The 16,607-nt window shown below is 47.4% G+C and overlaps 5 protein-coding genes across 5 annotated transcripts; all 5 read right to left on the bottom strand.

The window, feature by feature from the left end:
* F5891DRAFT_1245729 (uncharacterized protein) lies at positions 1-1,151 on the bottom strand (the record flags this gene model as incomplete). The annotated part of the gene is made up of 3 exons (XM_041369801.1): positions 1-660; positions 717-828; positions 890-1,151. The coding sequence occupies 3 exons, from the start codon at positions 1,149-1,151 to the stop codon at positions 339-341; spliced, it is 696 nt and encodes a 231-aa protein (XP_041222324.1). The 3' UTR covers positions 1-338.
* A 43-nt stretch (positions 1,152-1,194) lies between these two features.
* Positions 1,195-1,825, bottom strand: F5891DRAFT_1280437 (uncharacterized protein; the record flags this gene model as incomplete). The annotated part of the gene is made up of 3 exons (XM_041370413.1): positions 1,195-1,412; positions 1,474-1,558; positions 1,754-1,825. The coding sequence occupies 3 exons, from the start codon at positions 1,823-1,825 to the stop codon at positions 1,195-1,197; spliced, it is 375 nt and encodes a 124-aa protein (XP_041222323.1).
* A 2,016-nt stretch (positions 1,826-3,841) lies between these two features.
* F5891DRAFT_958167 (uncharacterized protein) lies at positions 3,842-5,753 on the bottom strand (the record flags this gene model as incomplete). The annotated part of the gene is made up of 9 exons (XM_041375545.1): positions 3,842-4,199; positions 4,341-4,507; positions 4,530-4,711; positions 4,763-4,867; positions 4,922-5,293; positions 5,355-5,408; positions 5,462-5,472; positions 5,533-5,605; positions 5,669-5,753. 9 exons carry the CDS (start codon positions 5,751-5,753, stop codon positions 3,842-3,844), a joined length of 1,407 nt encoding a protein of 468 aa, XP_041222322.1.
* A 5,225-nt stretch (positions 5,754-10,978) lies between these two features.
* F5891DRAFT_1052000 (uncharacterized protein) lies at positions 10,979-13,257 on the bottom strand. The gene is made up of 8 exons (XM_041362516.1): positions 13,080-13,257; positions 12,942-13,014; positions 12,767-12,801; positions 12,328-12,705; positions 12,173-12,277; positions 11,970-12,121; positions 11,641-11,916; positions 10,979-11,617 (listed from the first exon to the last, which is right to left on the bottom strand). Exons 1-8 carry the CDS (start codon positions 13,162-13,164, stop codon positions 11,267-11,269), a joined length of 1,455 nt encoding a protein of 484 aa, XP_041222321.1. The 5' UTR covers positions 13,165-13,257; the 3' UTR covers positions 10,979-11,266.
* Positions 13,258-14,679: 1,422 nt separating this feature from the next.
* F5891DRAFT_958144 (uncharacterized protein) lies at positions 14,680-16,607 on the bottom strand (the record flags this gene model as incomplete). Its single annotated transcript, XM_041375542.1, has 9 exons — positions 14,680-15,048; positions 15,190-15,345; positions 15,399-15,550; positions 15,602-15,706; positions 15,757-16,134; positions 16,196-16,249; positions 16,302-16,312; positions 16,375-16,447; positions 16,511-16,607. 9 exons carry the CDS (start codon positions 16,605-16,607, stop codon positions 14,680-14,682), a joined length of 1,395 nt encoding a protein of 464 aa, XP_041222320.1.

Genomic DNA, 16,607 nt, shown 5'->3' with positions numbered 1-16,607 from the left:
GCGCAAGAGGGTGTGAAGGAACGCTGTGACGTAGTATCAATTTGAATATGACATGCATTGAAATTTGAAGTTCTGGAGCCAGTCGATTGTTATCATGATTCATGATACATGATGACGACGAACTTTGTATTATGTAATGTCGAATAATCTTGATGGACAGCCTTTCCTCGCAGAGAGCTTGCATGAACTCATCCATCATCAGTAATAGAACACATACTCACGAGGCGTTCATGATTGATATCAAAACGGGATGGGAGGATGAAGTAAGGATGACCAGCTTCAGGAATTTGAAGGTACCGTGCCTGCCTAAACATGGTTGGAACTTCAAGTCGCCTCCGTCACGATGTCCCCGTCTCCACCCCTAGTACGTCTTCCCGTGGCACCGTTTCATTATCTTGCCCGTGGACGGTATTTAAAGAGGATGGCGTCGTCATGGTTCGATTGGTCACGACTGAAATCATCTCGTCCATGGAAGTGAAGAAGCTCCAACACCACGGTCCACGAAAAAGATGAGTATATTTTTTCCGGTCATACTCCTCAGTCTGGCTATCCTTTGAAGGCAGGGCGTTGACATAGTTTGCTAGGTTCGAGACAAAGGGGTACTTGACGATTTGCAAGGTGGAGATCTCGAATAGATCGAAGTGTGCCTCTCGCCTGAGCCTGGAAATTGTATGTGTCAGTGAAGGTCAGTTTACAGCTAGGACAAATTTCATCACCTATGAACGTCAATAGAAGTTCTGCTGAGTTCGAAGAAGCTGTAGCTCACCAACACCCCGCTGTTCGCGAGGTCAAAGGTGCCAACGTATATTGTCGCAAGCGCTTTTCCGTCTAGGCGGATGAGGCGATGAGAGTAGCACTTCGTGTCTTACTGAAAAGCTCTTCAGCGCACGCGATGTGCTTTGCAAGCTGGCATTGTTTGAAGAGACTGATAAGATGCGCATGTTTGTTCCGTCTGGTTCACAGCGACGGGATTCACGGACTAAGGTGGCAGGGTGATCATCTTCACACAGATATCCCGCAAGGCTCGGTGCGTGGCGAAAAGCTTTTGAAGGCATCTGCTCCGTCGAGGTCGAGAGTTTGGCGAGTAGATAACGATGGGTGAACTCCTGGCCAGGAGCGCGGTAGGGTGCAACAGCGAGGAATGAGTGCATGATCCTTTCAATGTTCTGGACGTTGGTTTCGAGCACATGAATGTCATAGAGACGCCATGAATGATGATGGTGTCCTGATGCGACCGCTAAGGCGCATGACGCCATTTTCGATGATGTCAACATCATCGAGTGATAAGTACCAGCCGCCCTCAACAAAGCTAGAGAACGCAGCCTCGGCATTGTTGTAGTAGCTTACGAACACTATCGATCCACGAATTTGAAGCTTGCCTCTCTCAACGTCAGAGCGCGGGGTGACGCCATCTGTGGGGTTTATAATGAACTCGCGAGTAGAGACCAGGAATAGAAGCAACCCCGAGCTCACTGGTCAGCCAACTTGCAGAACCAGACAGATTATTGATATGGGTGATATTGCTCTCCTTGTGCGCCTGCTGGGGGCTAAGCATGGGCTACAAACAGGGCAGATAGCCAGCCAGAAGACACCCAGACAGAAGCCATATCATCTTCGTGCTCCGTCAGGTTCACAACGATAACTGAGCCTCTGGGTTTGTACTCAAGTATAGTCCATGTAAGGTTGCGAACATCTTGGTTGAACACGCTGAGGTTATGAAACCAAATTCATGTAACAGATACCGGTCGATAACCTGAGCGATGATATCGTAGACAGTATTGGGTGCAGTGATGAAGTCGGTGGTAGGGATTGTGACGGGTGCCATTGTAGTGGCGGGCGGCCCGCCTAAGCAGTGTCTGCTAGTAAGACTTGCCGACTTTCCTGAAAGTACCTATATCCTCGGCACTAGAATTCAATACAGAGAACAGTTAGTACCATTACTACATTATAATGGAAGCGAGAATTCTCGCTAGCAAAGCGAATGGCCAAAATCCATCGGATCCTCCCCTCACTGACGCAATAATTGTCTGTAGTAGTTCGTCTGGGTCAAGCGATGCAGCACAATCGCACATCCTAGGGTGTGGGTCATGTTCAAATATCGTGTGATATCACTCCAGGCGAATATTTGAATGCTCATCTGTGGACAGGCCCTAGAGTTGCAGTGCTTATCCTCCGCTGTCATACAGCTCGGGGGCGTATGAATTAGTAGTGTGCCTCCTGTATTGCCTCTCATGGTGATGTTGGTTTTCAGATACCGCGTCATGGCCGCGTCAAGCCCAGTGAACATCGACCAGAAAGAAGGTGATACGTCGAAAACTGTAGAATTTGTTGTTGTGTTTCAAGACAGAAAAGGCAAACTCGATGAATGAGTTCTGGGAGGAAATTGCAGCGAGAGTGGACTTGAAATGCGTGAAATTTAAGCTGCCCTTGTTTAGTGATAACTCTGGAGTTTGTGGCTCTTTCGCTGTCGTCTGAAGAACTTGCACCCGTGAACGTTGCCGTGCTTTGCGTAGAATTCGGAGAGGGAAGACGACAAAGTAATCTTTGACTGACGTGTAGCCATCAATTTTTGAGGATAAATAAGATAGCTATGACCAGGGAGAATTAAGACACCTTGAATGTTGATCTGGTTTCATGCGTTACAAGATCGATAGGCCAAATTCCATTCACCGACGTTTGATTGGTCAGAAACGTCAACAAAGGCGCAGCACAGCTTCGGGAGCAACCGACATCAAATCCATCATGGTGCTCCAGTACACCCCAGACATTCGACTACCAGGTGTGGAATAACCATGAGGACGTCAGGAATGATATATTCCAGCACCAGAGCAGGAGCCTGTCGAACTCGCGTGCTTCAGGAGAGCAGTGGAAGGCCGAAACGACTCGGACAGCTGCTACGTCGGGTGCGCGAACTCAACTTGTTCTCAGTGCCAGCACCGTCGCAGAATGCACCATCCCTAGCTCGGTCTGGCAGTGTCACACAAGTGCGAAGAGTCTACACTGCTATCATCACTAACAGATCCTCTTCATCTCGGGGACTGGAAGCAATGGGTGCACCTACCGTCCCAGCCCACACATCATCTCACAGTCAACCACATATCAGTCCTACTCTCGCTCATGTTGTCGAGGTCTATTGCAATTTTTTCACGAGCAGCACAGCTGGCTACTAGATCATTAGATGAGGCTTTCCCACTGTCACTAGACAATTCGTCTTGATCGGAACGCCGTTGACTCTTTATTTGACGGAGACTGGCAACTAAGTAAAATCCAGGCCTGCCGGTTGGAAGTGGAGCATCAAGGCAGCACCATGGAGCTCAGGTGTTGTCATCGCTAAGGCTAAGCGAGTGGCCTACTAATCATGGTATCAATGAGATCGCGTACTCGGATGAAAATGACAACTTTTATAGCCTGACAGGAATGTATGACATGACAGTAAGGGGAGGTGGGAAGACGGGTGTTTGGTTTGAAACAACGTCGGTGAGAGAACTCACGCGGTTGTAGAGCGACAACTTGACCGTCATATCATGGCATGGCAATCTATTTGGCATGACTTGATGTCGCGTGCTACGTACACCGTTGCTCTAGTAGGCATCTGCTTGTGTGGGGGTCAGACTCCTGTCAAGCTGAGGATTATGGCAGGGTGGTAATCTAGGGGCCAGGCAGTGAAATTCGAAACCTTAGTCTCATATCTCAGCTGCTGTATTTCAACTTGCCACTCGTGCATCGAAGGAAAATAGTATACATATTTCGAAGATAATACTACACGCAGTTGGTACGAAGAATACTATACAGAACGGGACGAACGCGCAAAGCACTTCCGCCCATAAATAAAAATACTAAACTACGCAAACATTTCCTCCTCGCTCACATCCCGCATCCCACACGCCGCCCACATAACAGCAACACCCAAATCTTCCACACCATCATTCTTCGTGTCCACAACCCCGTCCACCTCATACACCGACTTCGTCATACCAAGGGTCACTTTAATGGCCGGGGGCCCGGGTGCGTACTCCTCGAGCTCCGAATCTAGGTTACCCCCATCCGTAATCCTAACTTTCTCATCTCGAGAAATGAGGCGTAGGATATTCCGGGCGGCAACCTCCGCTTGATAATATGATGTATGTCCAGCCTTGATCGCGTCGAACGCATCTGCTGCATCGCCTACGACGAAGATATTTGGGTATAAAGTCTTTTGGCTTGAGTAGGGCTCAATCAGGGTACCCGTGGATGAGACAGGTGACCCTGAAGGTATGTCGGCATGTGCGATAGATAGCGATGATGCCAATAATTCTGGCAGTTCTATCCCTTCTTCTGTATCAAAAGTCAAATTCATCAACCATTGTAGTATATCATCCGTCTGAAATTCGAGAGGCTCGATGGAAGGTGGCGGGACGCAAAGTTGCATGGTCCGCAGAACATGTGCCAGTCCAGTGTCTGGGGATACAGTACGAGGGTCCATGTTGCGAAGGAGCCCCGTGTTCGGTGTTTGACCAGTGCATAGGAGCTATAGCGTGCTCATTTAGCACCCTGTTCCTCGTTAATCTAGAAAAACTTGCCAGCAGGTCGGCAGATATTTCACGCCCAAATAGAGTCCGTACTACGCGTGGTTCTGAAGACCCTGGCATAGCGGATTTGTGTTGGAGAGACTCGAAATCGAGTCGTTCCCCAAGAATAACCTGAACGTTCAGCTCCTGCAAACCTTGAAGGGCTGTATCATCGCTGAGTTGAAATAACTTAATAGACGACACGCAAGACTCACTTTCTTCATGCATCGCGTCGTCAAACTTTGGCAATAAACGACGGCGGGAATGCAGAAGCGTGACCTGCTTTTGTGGGTATACCGCAGCGATGTCGGATGCGAATTCTATATATATGTAAACATCAAACGCGTCTTTCGTGGTATAATGACGTCACTTACGAATACCAAGCGCGCCGCCACCTACAATCAACACAGATTTGGCAGCCTCGATACTTTTCTGGCGTTCTCGGAGGGATGAGATACCCTCCGACTTCGTTCCTCCATACATTGATATTGTTGGTAGTTCCAAACTCGACTTTACACCTTTTTGGTGATTCCAAAGGTCTATAGGCTGGGGCAAGTGGGAGCCGAGAGCATAAATGGCATAGTCAAAGTCTAAGTCCAAGTGTGATTGTTGTGATCCTGGCAGATTCGGAGAGAGGGTGATGCGATGGCTGTTTATGGAGATGATGGTTGCTTGCACCCGAACATGAGACGAACACGAAGAAATATCTGACAGAGAACAAGAAGGGAAGTTCTTGTATGGAATAACTAATAGGGGCAAAGTCAGTGTCTGTCCAGAGTGGAGCATGATGATCGAGTGCACACTTACATGCTTTATGTTCGTGACCTGGAAGAACAGCATATCTAGAAAAGTTGTAAAAATCTAAAATAAAGAATGAATCTTCTTCACAGTTCGAAAGTAGCATTAGCTCTCACGATTCCTATGCCTAAGGGACATCAGAGGTTAACGGAACACATCCATTGGATCCGAAACCGGGGCAACGCACGAGTTTCTATCTACCAAAACAACTCTCCAACCCTGCGGCAGACCCTCTGCAAGAACTTGAGCAGCTCTTGAGCCTAGACGGTGATTGAGGGAGGGTCAGGGAAGATCGATTTCAACGCCACTCATATTGAACCCACCTCCGTAGGAACCACCCAAGACGACGACCGTCCTTGTGGGACATGTGGTCGAAGAGAGATAGGATGCTTTTGTGGCAACGGACATGATGCAGGACTCAGAAGGGAAGCAGCTCTAAATTACTACTTGACAGGCCCTGTATACGCGAGGAAAATAACTTGGGTGAGGATGCCTTTGGAGGCCCAAGCTTATATATTGCGAAGTCGGGACTTGCACATCAGTGAACTCGTGAACAGACTAGCATGTCATACAAAATAATTTCCGTAAACCTGGTGGCGGAGGTCACTTTACCTCGTGGAGGAATGATGATTTTTAAGTCAACCAGCCACGCTGTCTTACCCAGGTTTAGAGAATTGCACGGTAAACCCACGGGCACCGCGTGTGATACCCGCACGCGTACCCGCTCCAATAGGTACGGACTTTTGCTGGGCATGGCGCACTCGTACCCTTACCCGCGGATAATACCTACGAATGTGATTAAATTAGACATTTTAAAAATATAAGATGCAGATCGTGAAAGAAAACTCACTGAGATTCCAACATGCACAAGCAGGTGACAGACGCGAGTGCGAATAAGCGTTCACATGTGCAAATGGATACAAATCAGTGATATTACTTGATCATAAAAGAAAAGAGACGGACAACACACCTGTACGCGATCCATGTAAGATCTCAAAACGTTATCTTCTCATTGTCGTCCAGAAGTGCAAGACACTGAAGACTGCTGGTGTGCGTGGTTAGCACAAGGTTGCAAGTATTTGACGTGCCAAACACGATGCAAATGCAGCGAGCTATGTGGGAGTCATAAAAGGATGCAGGAGAGATGGTAGTTGGCTGTAGGGTGTCGTAGGGCTGGGATTGCACTTGTGGTTGAGCGTTGGCGCAGACGCACGGATACTTCTCCTACACATGACGTGACACAGTATACACAAAATGATCATTTATTTCCAGAATTCTCGTCCCTCTAAAGTGTCTCTGTTGAACAATGGTGATGCAATATATTGTAAATTTCAAAAGGATTAAGATGTCATCATGCAGAGAGTGAGTGTGATCTGGTACGGACGCGACAAGACATAGCGCTTGCAGTGTCATTTTCCCATGTTGTTCGGCTCCGTGTTCGAGACGGACTTTCCCGTCGTTCCTGACCGAGACAGCTGTCTGCAAGCCGAAGAAATGATGAACCGCTTCGTTCGAGAATGATAAGCATTCATAACTACAATCATTGAATTGAATTTGATACTCAAGGCTGTCGCAGATGTCACAGATGTCCTTGATGTGTGAGCATTCGTTCCTGAAACGTCCTGTGTCGAGCGGCTGACTGAAAGTGTCCACCAAGTCTTCTTCCACACCATCCCCGCCGACTTCGTCGTCCGAAGATTGATCAAGTTTCCCTTGTTGACTCGTACCTGTTCCAGTACATCAATATGCATCGATGCGTGTTGCCATGGTGGGGCAGACACTAATCGAGGGGAACGAGCGATGAATGCACCCATAACAGTATCGTGCAGTTCCGTTAAACTTCGAGGAAGGAAGGTGGGCGGAACAGAGTGCACGTTTTGTGCTCCTCCTTGGTGGCGTCGTTTTGCCTGTTTGGATGCCAACAGGGATTCACGTGATGTGCACGCGCCTATTCCCTTTCGGGAAGGCTGATGTAGGCCTGGGACCGTGATTTCGTTTCTTCCAGCAGACCTGCCAGCAATTGCAAGGTCATAAGCCTACTAATGGTATAAGCCGATTGTAGGTACTACATATAAGGAAGCAACGACCGAGAAGAATGGCATGATACATCGACCGAGCACAAACCGGAAGTGTGGACGAGCAACTTTTCAGCTGTGTTGCTGTGCTGGCAGGGCCATTGCGGGTTCAAATGATGAAGCGGTGACTGGGGGGTTGTCGATGTTGCCAGCAGGTTATTCCACAACGGTAGTAATCAATTAAATACGCTCCTGCACGTTCGTCTCACAGCAATACCGATTCTGCCAAATCGATCAGAACCGTGCCAACAAGCATATGCATGGTATAAAAGCTGATTATCGTCCTACAGTGTTTCCTCATTGTCAGATAACATTCGAGAACCCCCTCGCACAGAAAATGCGTCTATCCTTCATCACCATTGTTACTGCTTTGACAGCATCTGTGTCTGTCAGTGCATGTCTCAGCGAGGGTCAAAGTTGCAAATTTTATGAGTGCTGCCTTCCAATGATATGTGGAAAATATGTGAGTATGAGCAGGTCGCTATGCAGCCAGGAATCAACCATACGACTCACCTGCGCGCCTTAGTTCGGTGGAACCCATGATGTATGCATCTACCCGCTTGAAGATTGAGCCGGCAGCCCGAGTGGCACGTCGCGACAGTGAGTCATTTTTCTGCCTTCGCTTTGGCATCATGATGGTATGATACCTAGTTCAGAGCCAATCAGTACAATTTTTTTTGGAGAGATGTTCATACCGCTGAGCAATGCGGATGTTTGAATTTATCTAAAGATCATTCACCGTGTCTAGTCTTGCTCGTAGTCCACTAAGCTTGAATTCGAGGGGCCATCGAAACGAGCGGTCTTTGTTGATGATGATGAATATTAATATTGAGAGGTCATACAAAGATGGAACGCACTGCTAGGTTGGATCGCTTTATCGAATGTTAGCCTCGAAGACTATCTCGTGGAACTCTCTCTTGATGGCACCAACGAGACTCCGATCGTGTTTCGTGACAGACGTGCTATTTTCTGGTATGCCCAAGGTCCTACGGCGGGCCATACGTGCTAGTGAACCTGTCAACAGATGAGATTGGTATTCAAAGCCATATACATCGCAAAAATCAACGTCGAACTGCCAACCACTTTCACATGGGAATGCTTTGCATTGTCGAAGAAACACCGATTTGCAAGCACACGGGCCCGGTAGTGAAATCACAGATCTGTGAACTTTTCAGTTGAATGGGAAGAAATTCAAAGTACAGGTGCATGAAGCCAAGCATGTATCCAGCCTGAGACGGGCGATAAAATAGATGGACCGGTCAACAGTAACATGCATGACGTCGCAGGGTGCTATTATCCACTACCAAATGCCAGGTCTGTGAGCAAGCTATATTCTGGAGTTGAAAACGTTGAATGCTGGAAGGACGGTGTCGAAGCTGGAATAGTCCATTAGTGCAAATGTTTATAAACGATGTGGTCCAATAATAATTTGACTTGATGATATATGATATTGCGTATGTCGAGACAAAAGCATCATTGCGAACCAATGGAAGTCAGGGACTTGCGGCGATACGTATATGTAGTTCATTGCCGAGTCGATCAAAGTTCTGTGTAGGGTTGAACGTTGAACAATGCCATGTATGCTTTTGCCAAGGAACGATTTGCTGCGTCGGTATGTCAGAGTGCCGGGATTGTGCGCTTCTATTTGCGTGTGTTGTTCCCACTTTAAAGTACCCCCTGACGATAAAACATTAGTTAATTCTTGTCTCCAGACAAAATTGATCGCCTGACGAGCGCCCACTTAGTACTCAGTGCCCACTCACGAGTAGATAATCTCTCTGTTTGAGAATTCAGTTGTGAATTAACACGAGTAGAAGGTCTCTGAATTGAATGTAGAGAAGCAGTTTAAAATTACTACTTGACAGGCCCTAGAAAATAGATCGAGTGAGGATCTGTTTCGGGGGCCCAAGCTTATATATTGTGAAGTTGGAACTCGCATATAAATGGACTGGTGAACAGACTAGTATGACACCATGTCACACAATAATGTCTGCAAACCTAGTGGAGGTTACTCTACGTCGTGGAGGAATGATAATTTTTAAGTCAACCAGCCACGCTGTCTTACCCAGTTTTAGAGAACTGCATGGGTAAACCCAAGGGTACGGGTTTTCGCTTGGCACGGCGCGCCCGTACCCTCACCTGTGCCCATGCGGGGCTTTACCCGTGGATGATACCTATAAATGTCATTAAATTAGACATTTTAAAAATATGGAATGTAGATCGTGAAAGAACACTCACTGAGATTCCAGCATACACAAGTAGGTGACAGGCGCGAGTGCGAACAAAGGTTCGCATGTGCAAATAATGAACACAAATCAGTGAGATTGCTTTATCATAAAAGAAAAGAAAACACCTGTACGCGACTCATGTAAGATCTCAAAATGTTATCTTCTCATTGTCATCGGGAAATGCGAGACACTGAACGCGGCTGGTTAGCACGAGGTTGCAAGTATTTGACATGCCAAACACGATGCAAATGCAGCGCGGATGTGGGAGTTGTGTGTGAGTCATAAATGGATGCAGGAGAGGTGACAGTTGGCTGTAGGGTGTTGTAGGGCTGGGATTGCACTTGTGGTTGAACGTTGACGCAGACGCACGAATACTTCTCCTACACATCACATGACGTACCGCCAGTATCCACTCGTTTATTTTCCGAGTTCTTGTTCCTCCAAAATAGCCCTGTCGAAGACTGTATTAACTATAGTATGACAACAACAATGATGAATAGGACAATATGAGGTACATTCTAGTGGGATCAAGCTATCATCATGCAAAGAGCGAATGGAATCTGGTACGTACTACGGACACGATAAGACATAGCACTTGGCACTTGCAGTGTCATTTTCCCATGTCACTCGGCTCCGTGTTCGAGACGGACTTTCCCGTCGTTTCTGACTGAGACAGCTGCCTGCAAGCCGAAGAAATGATGAACCGCTTCGTTCGAAAATGGTAAGCATTCATAGCTACAATCATTGAATTGAATTTGATACTCTCAAGGCCGTCACAGATCAAGTCGCAAATATCCTTGCTATGCATGTGCATTCGTTCCTAGAATGACCTGTGTCGAGCGGCTGATGGAAAGTATCCATGAGGTCTTCTTCCACACCATCCCCGCCGACTTTGTCGTCCGAGGATCGATTGAGTGTCCCTCGTTCACTCGGACCTGTTCCGAGTCCATTACATCAATATGCATCGATGCATGTTGCCATGGTGGGACAGACCACAATATAGGGAAACAAGCTATAGATGCACCCAGAACAGTATCGTGCAGTTCCGTTCAGGCTTAGACTCCGAGGGAAAAGATGGGTGAAACAAGGTATGCTCCCTCCTAGTGGAGTCGTTTGTCTTGTTTGGATGCCGACGGTAAGTCACGTGATGTGTCGGAGGTTCGATCCATTGCTTTTGGCTCACATTAATGGAATTAGCTAAATCTGTACGATCTTGACATGGACATCTTGTGGATATACTACAATTTCAAAATGCTCTAGAATGCTGAGCGGGCCAATCGAAGTAGACATTTTTGTAGTGTATTCACCCTCGCTTGTGTCTGTCACATTGGTGGTGCCTACTTGTCTCTCATGCTTTACATTAGATCATAAAAATACATGTGAAGCTTGCTACAGACTATCTGCACCTAATCATAAAGCTCGCATTCGTTCGACAGAATTTTGTGACACCGCATTGGTTGCCAATAATTGTCATTAGCTTGCACTAGATTATCATTCCTAGAGCTAGCTACTATTAATTTTCGCACCCGGCGAAATCTAACTAGTTTACATGGGAGAATTCTCCTGATACGAAAAGATAATTATGGGACCATTCCCGCTCGAAAATCAAAGCACCAAATCACGCAAACATATCCTCCTCGCTCACATCCCGCATCCCACACGCCGCCCACATAACAGCAACACCCAAATCTTCCACACCATCATTCTTCGTGCCAACAACCCCGTTCGACTCATACACCGACTTCGTCATACCAAGGGTCACTTTAATGGCCGGAGGCCCGTGTGCATACTCCTCGAGCTCCGAATCTAGGTCGTCTCCAGCCGTAATGCCAACCTTCTCATTTCGAGAAATGAGGCGTAGGATATTCCGGGCAGCAACCTCCGCTTGATAATATGATGTATGACCAGCTTTGATCGCGTCGAACGCGTCTGCTGCATCGCCCACGACAAAGATGTTGGAGTACAAAGTCTTTGGCATAGGTAGGGCTCCACCAGGGTTTCCGTGGATGAGGACATCGAAAGTATGTCGGGATGGGTGCTAGATGGCGACGGTGGCGACGATGACTCTGACCCTTCTTCTGCATCAAGAGATAACTTCTTCAGATAATGTAGGACATCATCTGCCTGATACTTGTGAGGCTCAGAAGGTGGTGGGACGCAAAGTTGCATAGTCCGCAGAACTCGTGCCAGTCCAGTGTCTGGGGATACGGCACGAGGGTCCATGTCGCGAAGGAGCCCTGTGTTCGGTGTTTGACCTGTACAAAGGAGCTGATGACGCTCTCATTTAGCTTGTTGTCCCTTGTTAATCTGAAAAAACCTACCAGTAGGTCGGCAGATATTTCCTGCCCTGATAGAGTCCGTACTACACGTAGTTCTGGAGACGCTGGCGTAGCGGATTTGTGTTGGAGAGACTCAAAATCAAGTCGCTCTCCAAGAATAACCCGAACGTTAAGCTCCTGCAAACCTTGAAGGGCTGTATCATCGCTGAGTTGAAATCACTTAATAGACGACATGCAAGACTCACCCTCTTCATGCACCGCTTCATCGAACTTTGGCAATAAACGACGACGGGAATGCAGAAGCGTGACGCGCTTTTGTGGGTATATAGCAGCGATGTCGGATGCAAACTCTATATATAACTATGAAACGTGTCTTCCGTGATGTAATGACGTCACTTACGAATGCCAAGCGCACCGCCACCTACGACCAACACAGATCTGGCAGCCTCGACACGTTTCTGTCGTTCTTGCAGGGATGAGACACCCTCCGACTTCGTTCCTCCGTACGTTGATATTGCTGATGGTTGCAAACTCGACTTTACACCTTTTTGGTGATTCCAAAGGTCTATAGGCTGGGGCAAGTGGGAGCCGAGAGCATAAACGGCATAGTCATACTCCAAGTCCAAATCTGATTCTTGTGATCCTGGCAGATTCGGAGAGAGGGTGATGCGATGGTCGCCTATGGAGGTGATAGTTGCTTGCACCCGAACGTGAGATGTACATGAAGGAAGATCTGACAGGGAACTAGAAGTGATGTTATTAATATTGTACGGGATAACTGATGGCAACGACGTTAGTATCTGTCCAGAGTCATGCATGTGGATCAAGTGCACACTTACACGCTTTGTGTTCGTGACCAGCAAGAACAGCATATCTAGAAAAGTTGTAAAAATCTGAAATGCAAAATGAATATTCATTCCGAGCTCGAAAGTAGCAAGGTTCTCACGATTCCTATGCCTGTAGACATCAGAGGTTAACGGAACATCCGTTGAATCAGAAACCAGGACAACGTACGAATTTCTATCAACCAAAACAACTCTCCAACCCTGCGGTATGCCCTCTGCAAGAAGGTGCGCAGCTCTTGAACCTAGACGGTGATTGGACGAGGGTCAATGAAAACCAATTTCAACACCGCTCGTGTTGAAAACACACCTCCGTAGGAACCGCCAAGGACGACGACCGTCTTTGTAGGAAATTCTGTCGCAGACAGATGAGACGCCTTTGTAGCAATGGACATGATGCAGGACTCGGAAAAGATACAGTTATAAGTTACTACTTGACAGGTCTTGTACAGGTGAGGGAAATATATCGTTCGAACACGAGTCTGACTCCTGTTGAAGGTCCGAGTTTATATATTGTGGATTTTCATATTGTGGATGCCCATTATGGGTAGCAGTGCAGATAAATGCACTAGTTGAAATGTGGCCAAGTGATGCAGGATGCTGCACTGGGTTGGGGCTCAGTCAGTGCAATCAATTCACGCGCACGTTCAGTCGCTGGAAACCAGCCATCAGGATCGTGATACGATCTTAATTTCCGCGCGCGCATTGGATTGAATTTGTTTTCCCAAAGTCATCTGAACGATATCATCTATTTCAGATGAAAGGTCTACCCCAGGTGCCGAGCGTTTGAGTTGCCTGTATGATGTGCCTTGTCACCGCAGTCAGTTCACTGCCCCTAGCATGAGATTTGTGCTGAATGACTTTTCAGATGGCCTGGTCAGTTATACGTGACATCGCAGTCTATGTTGTTCTTGACCATGTTGGAATCAGCCAGGAACGACTGTCTTACTTCTATATAGTCTGACTATTAGGAGAGACTGACATAAGTATTGGAGGAGGTTTGAAATTTGAACATTGAAAACCGCGGTAGTAGCGGCTATCATAGACCAAGCCTAGGCGGGGACCTGACTCATTCTACTAGTAGGACGGGCCTTACCCGATACCTGTACGGTGCAGTCTGAGTGGAATAACTACTATGTATGAACAACCGATCATCCCGCATCTTTCGAAATTACGGCCAGCGTCTCGTCCGCGCATTCTAATATTAGTTTTGACCAGCGTCTATCAAGAACGCCCCAATTATCAAAGTTCTATTGTGCCGCAGTGCCTTTTTGAAAATTTTAAAGTTCGTTTGTATGTGCTCCCCTGTTGCCATCTGTGCCAGCGTCTGGCTCGCATCATTTCATTCTTCATCGGCCGTAAGCACTATGCTGAAATTATCCCTGCGCATTATTCAATTCACGTTATTTCAGTCGGTCGGTAACAGTATGTAAAGTTACATACGGGCCTACATGACTGTGCTGATGTGATTATGCGCCACAAGTTCGTGTCATAGTAATATATCAAACAGGGCAACTGTAGCGGACCTGTGTTCTAAAATCAGTGCAAGTGCAATACCTTTGATGTATCAGGCTGTCACCAACGCATTACAATAGCCACAATGAACTTTGTCGCTACAACACAGCCATTTCTGGTCTCGACCTCAACGTAATTCCCACGCTCCTCTTTATTACAGGCTCCGCAAAGTAACTAGAGCGGGCCGTAGCCGAGCCGTGGCACTACTACCTGAGGCAGGTAATCTAAGAGCCTTCGTATCTAACTGCTGTTTTCAACTTGCCACTGCCACTCATCGAAAAACAATAGCAAACATATTTCGAAGATAGTACTGTATGCAGTCGGTACGAACAAGTACTATACGGAATGGGACGAATGCGCGAAGCGCTTTCCCGCCCACAAACCGAAACATCAAGTTATTCAAACATTTCCTCCTCAGTCACATTGCGCATTCCACGCGCCGCCCACATAACAGCAACACCCAAATCTTCCACACCATCAGTTTTCGTGCCCACAACCCCGTTCACCTCATATACCGACTTCGTCATACCAAGAGTCACTTTAATGGCCGGAGGCCCAGGCGCATACTCCTCGAGCTCCGAACCTAGGTCGTCCCCGGCCGCAATCCCAACTTTCTCATCTCGAGGGATGAGGCGCAGGATATTCCGAGCGGCAACCTCCGCTTGATAATATGATGTATGCCCAGCTTTGATCGCATCGAACGCATCTGCTGCATCGCCCACGACGAAGATATTCGGGTATAAAGTCTTTTGGCATAGGTAGGGCTCGACCAGGGTTTCCGTGGATGAGTGGGGTGACGTCGCAGGTATGTCGGTACGTGCGACAGATAGCGACGATGGCGACAATTCTGACTGTTCTATCTCTTCTTCTGTATCAAGAGTTAACTTCTTCAAACAATGCAGGACATCATCTGCCCGCAACTTGTGAGGCTCAAAAGAGGGTGGTGGGACGCAAAGTTGCATAGTCCGTAGAACATGTGCCAGTCCAGTGTCTGGTGATACAGCACGAGGGTCCATGTCGCGAAGGAGCCCCGTGTTCGGTGTTTGACCAGTGCATAGGAGCTGATAACGTGCTTATTTAGCTTCCTGTCCCTGGTTAATCTGGAAAAACCTACCAGTAGGTCAGCAGATATCTCCTGCCCAGATAGAGTCCGTACTACACGCGGTTCGGAAGATCCTTGCGTAGCAGATGTGCGTTGGAGAGACTCGAAATCAAGTCGCTCTCCAAGAATAACCCTAACGTTCAGCTCCTGCAAACCTTGAAGGGCTGTATCATCGCTGAGCTGAAATCACTTAATGGACAACACGCAAGACTCACCCTCTTCATGCATCGCGTCATCAAACTTTGGCAATAAACGACGACGGGAATGCAGAAGCGTGACGTGCTTTTGTGGGTATAGGGCAGCGATATCGGAAGCAAACTCTACATATAATCATCAAACGCGTCTTCCGCGGTATAATGACGTCACTTACGAATACCAAGCGCACCGCCACCTACCACCAACACGAACCTGGCAGCCTCCACGCGTTTCTGGCGTTCTTGGAGGGATGAGATACCCTCCGACTTCGTTCCTCCGTAGGTTGGTATTTCTGGTGGTTCCAAACTCGACTTCATTATACCTTCTTTTTGGTGACTCCAAAGGTCTATGGGCTGGGGCAAGTGAGAGCCGAGAGCATAAATGGCATAGTCAAACTCCAAGTCCACGTATGATTGTTGTGATCCTGGCAGATTCGGAGAGAGAGTGATGCGATGGTCGTCTATAGAGATGATAGTTGCTTGCACCCGAACATGAGATGAACACGAAGGAATGTCTGACAGAGAACTAGTAGGGAAGTTATTGTATGGAATAACTAATAAAAGAGGGGTTAATATCTGTATAGAGTGGAGCATGCGGATCGAGTGCACACTTACATGCTTTATGTTCGTGACCGGCTAGAACAGCATATCTAGGAAAGTTGTAAACGTCTAAAACACAAAATGAATCTTCTTCCGAGCTCGAAAATAGCAAAGCTCTCACGATTCATATGTCTGAGGGACATCGGAGGTCAACGGAAAATACATCTACCGAATTAGAAACCGGGACGACGCACGAATTTCTATCTACCAACACAACTCTCCAACCCTGCGGCATACCCTTCGCAAGAACTTGAGCAGCTCTTGAGCCTGGATGGTAATTGGAGGAGAGTCAGTAGAAAATAATTTCAACGCCACTCGTGTTGAACACACCTCCATAGGAACCGCCTAGAACGACGACCGTTCTTGTAGGAAATGTTGTGTGCATGGAGGTCGAAGACGGATGGGAGGCCTTTTTGGCAACGGACAT

This window comes from Suillus fuscotomentosus (assembly GCF_016647785.1).
Source record: "Suillus fuscotomentosus strain FC203 chromosome Unknown F5891scaffold_52, whole genome shotgun sequence".
Classification (NCBI taxonomy): Eukaryota; Fungi; Basidiomycota; class Agaricomycetes; order Boletales; family Suillaceae; genus Suillus; species Suillus fuscotomentosus.
The sequence above is the reverse complement of the archived record's forward strand: the minus strand, read 5'-3'. Positions and strand labels throughout refer to the sequence as shown.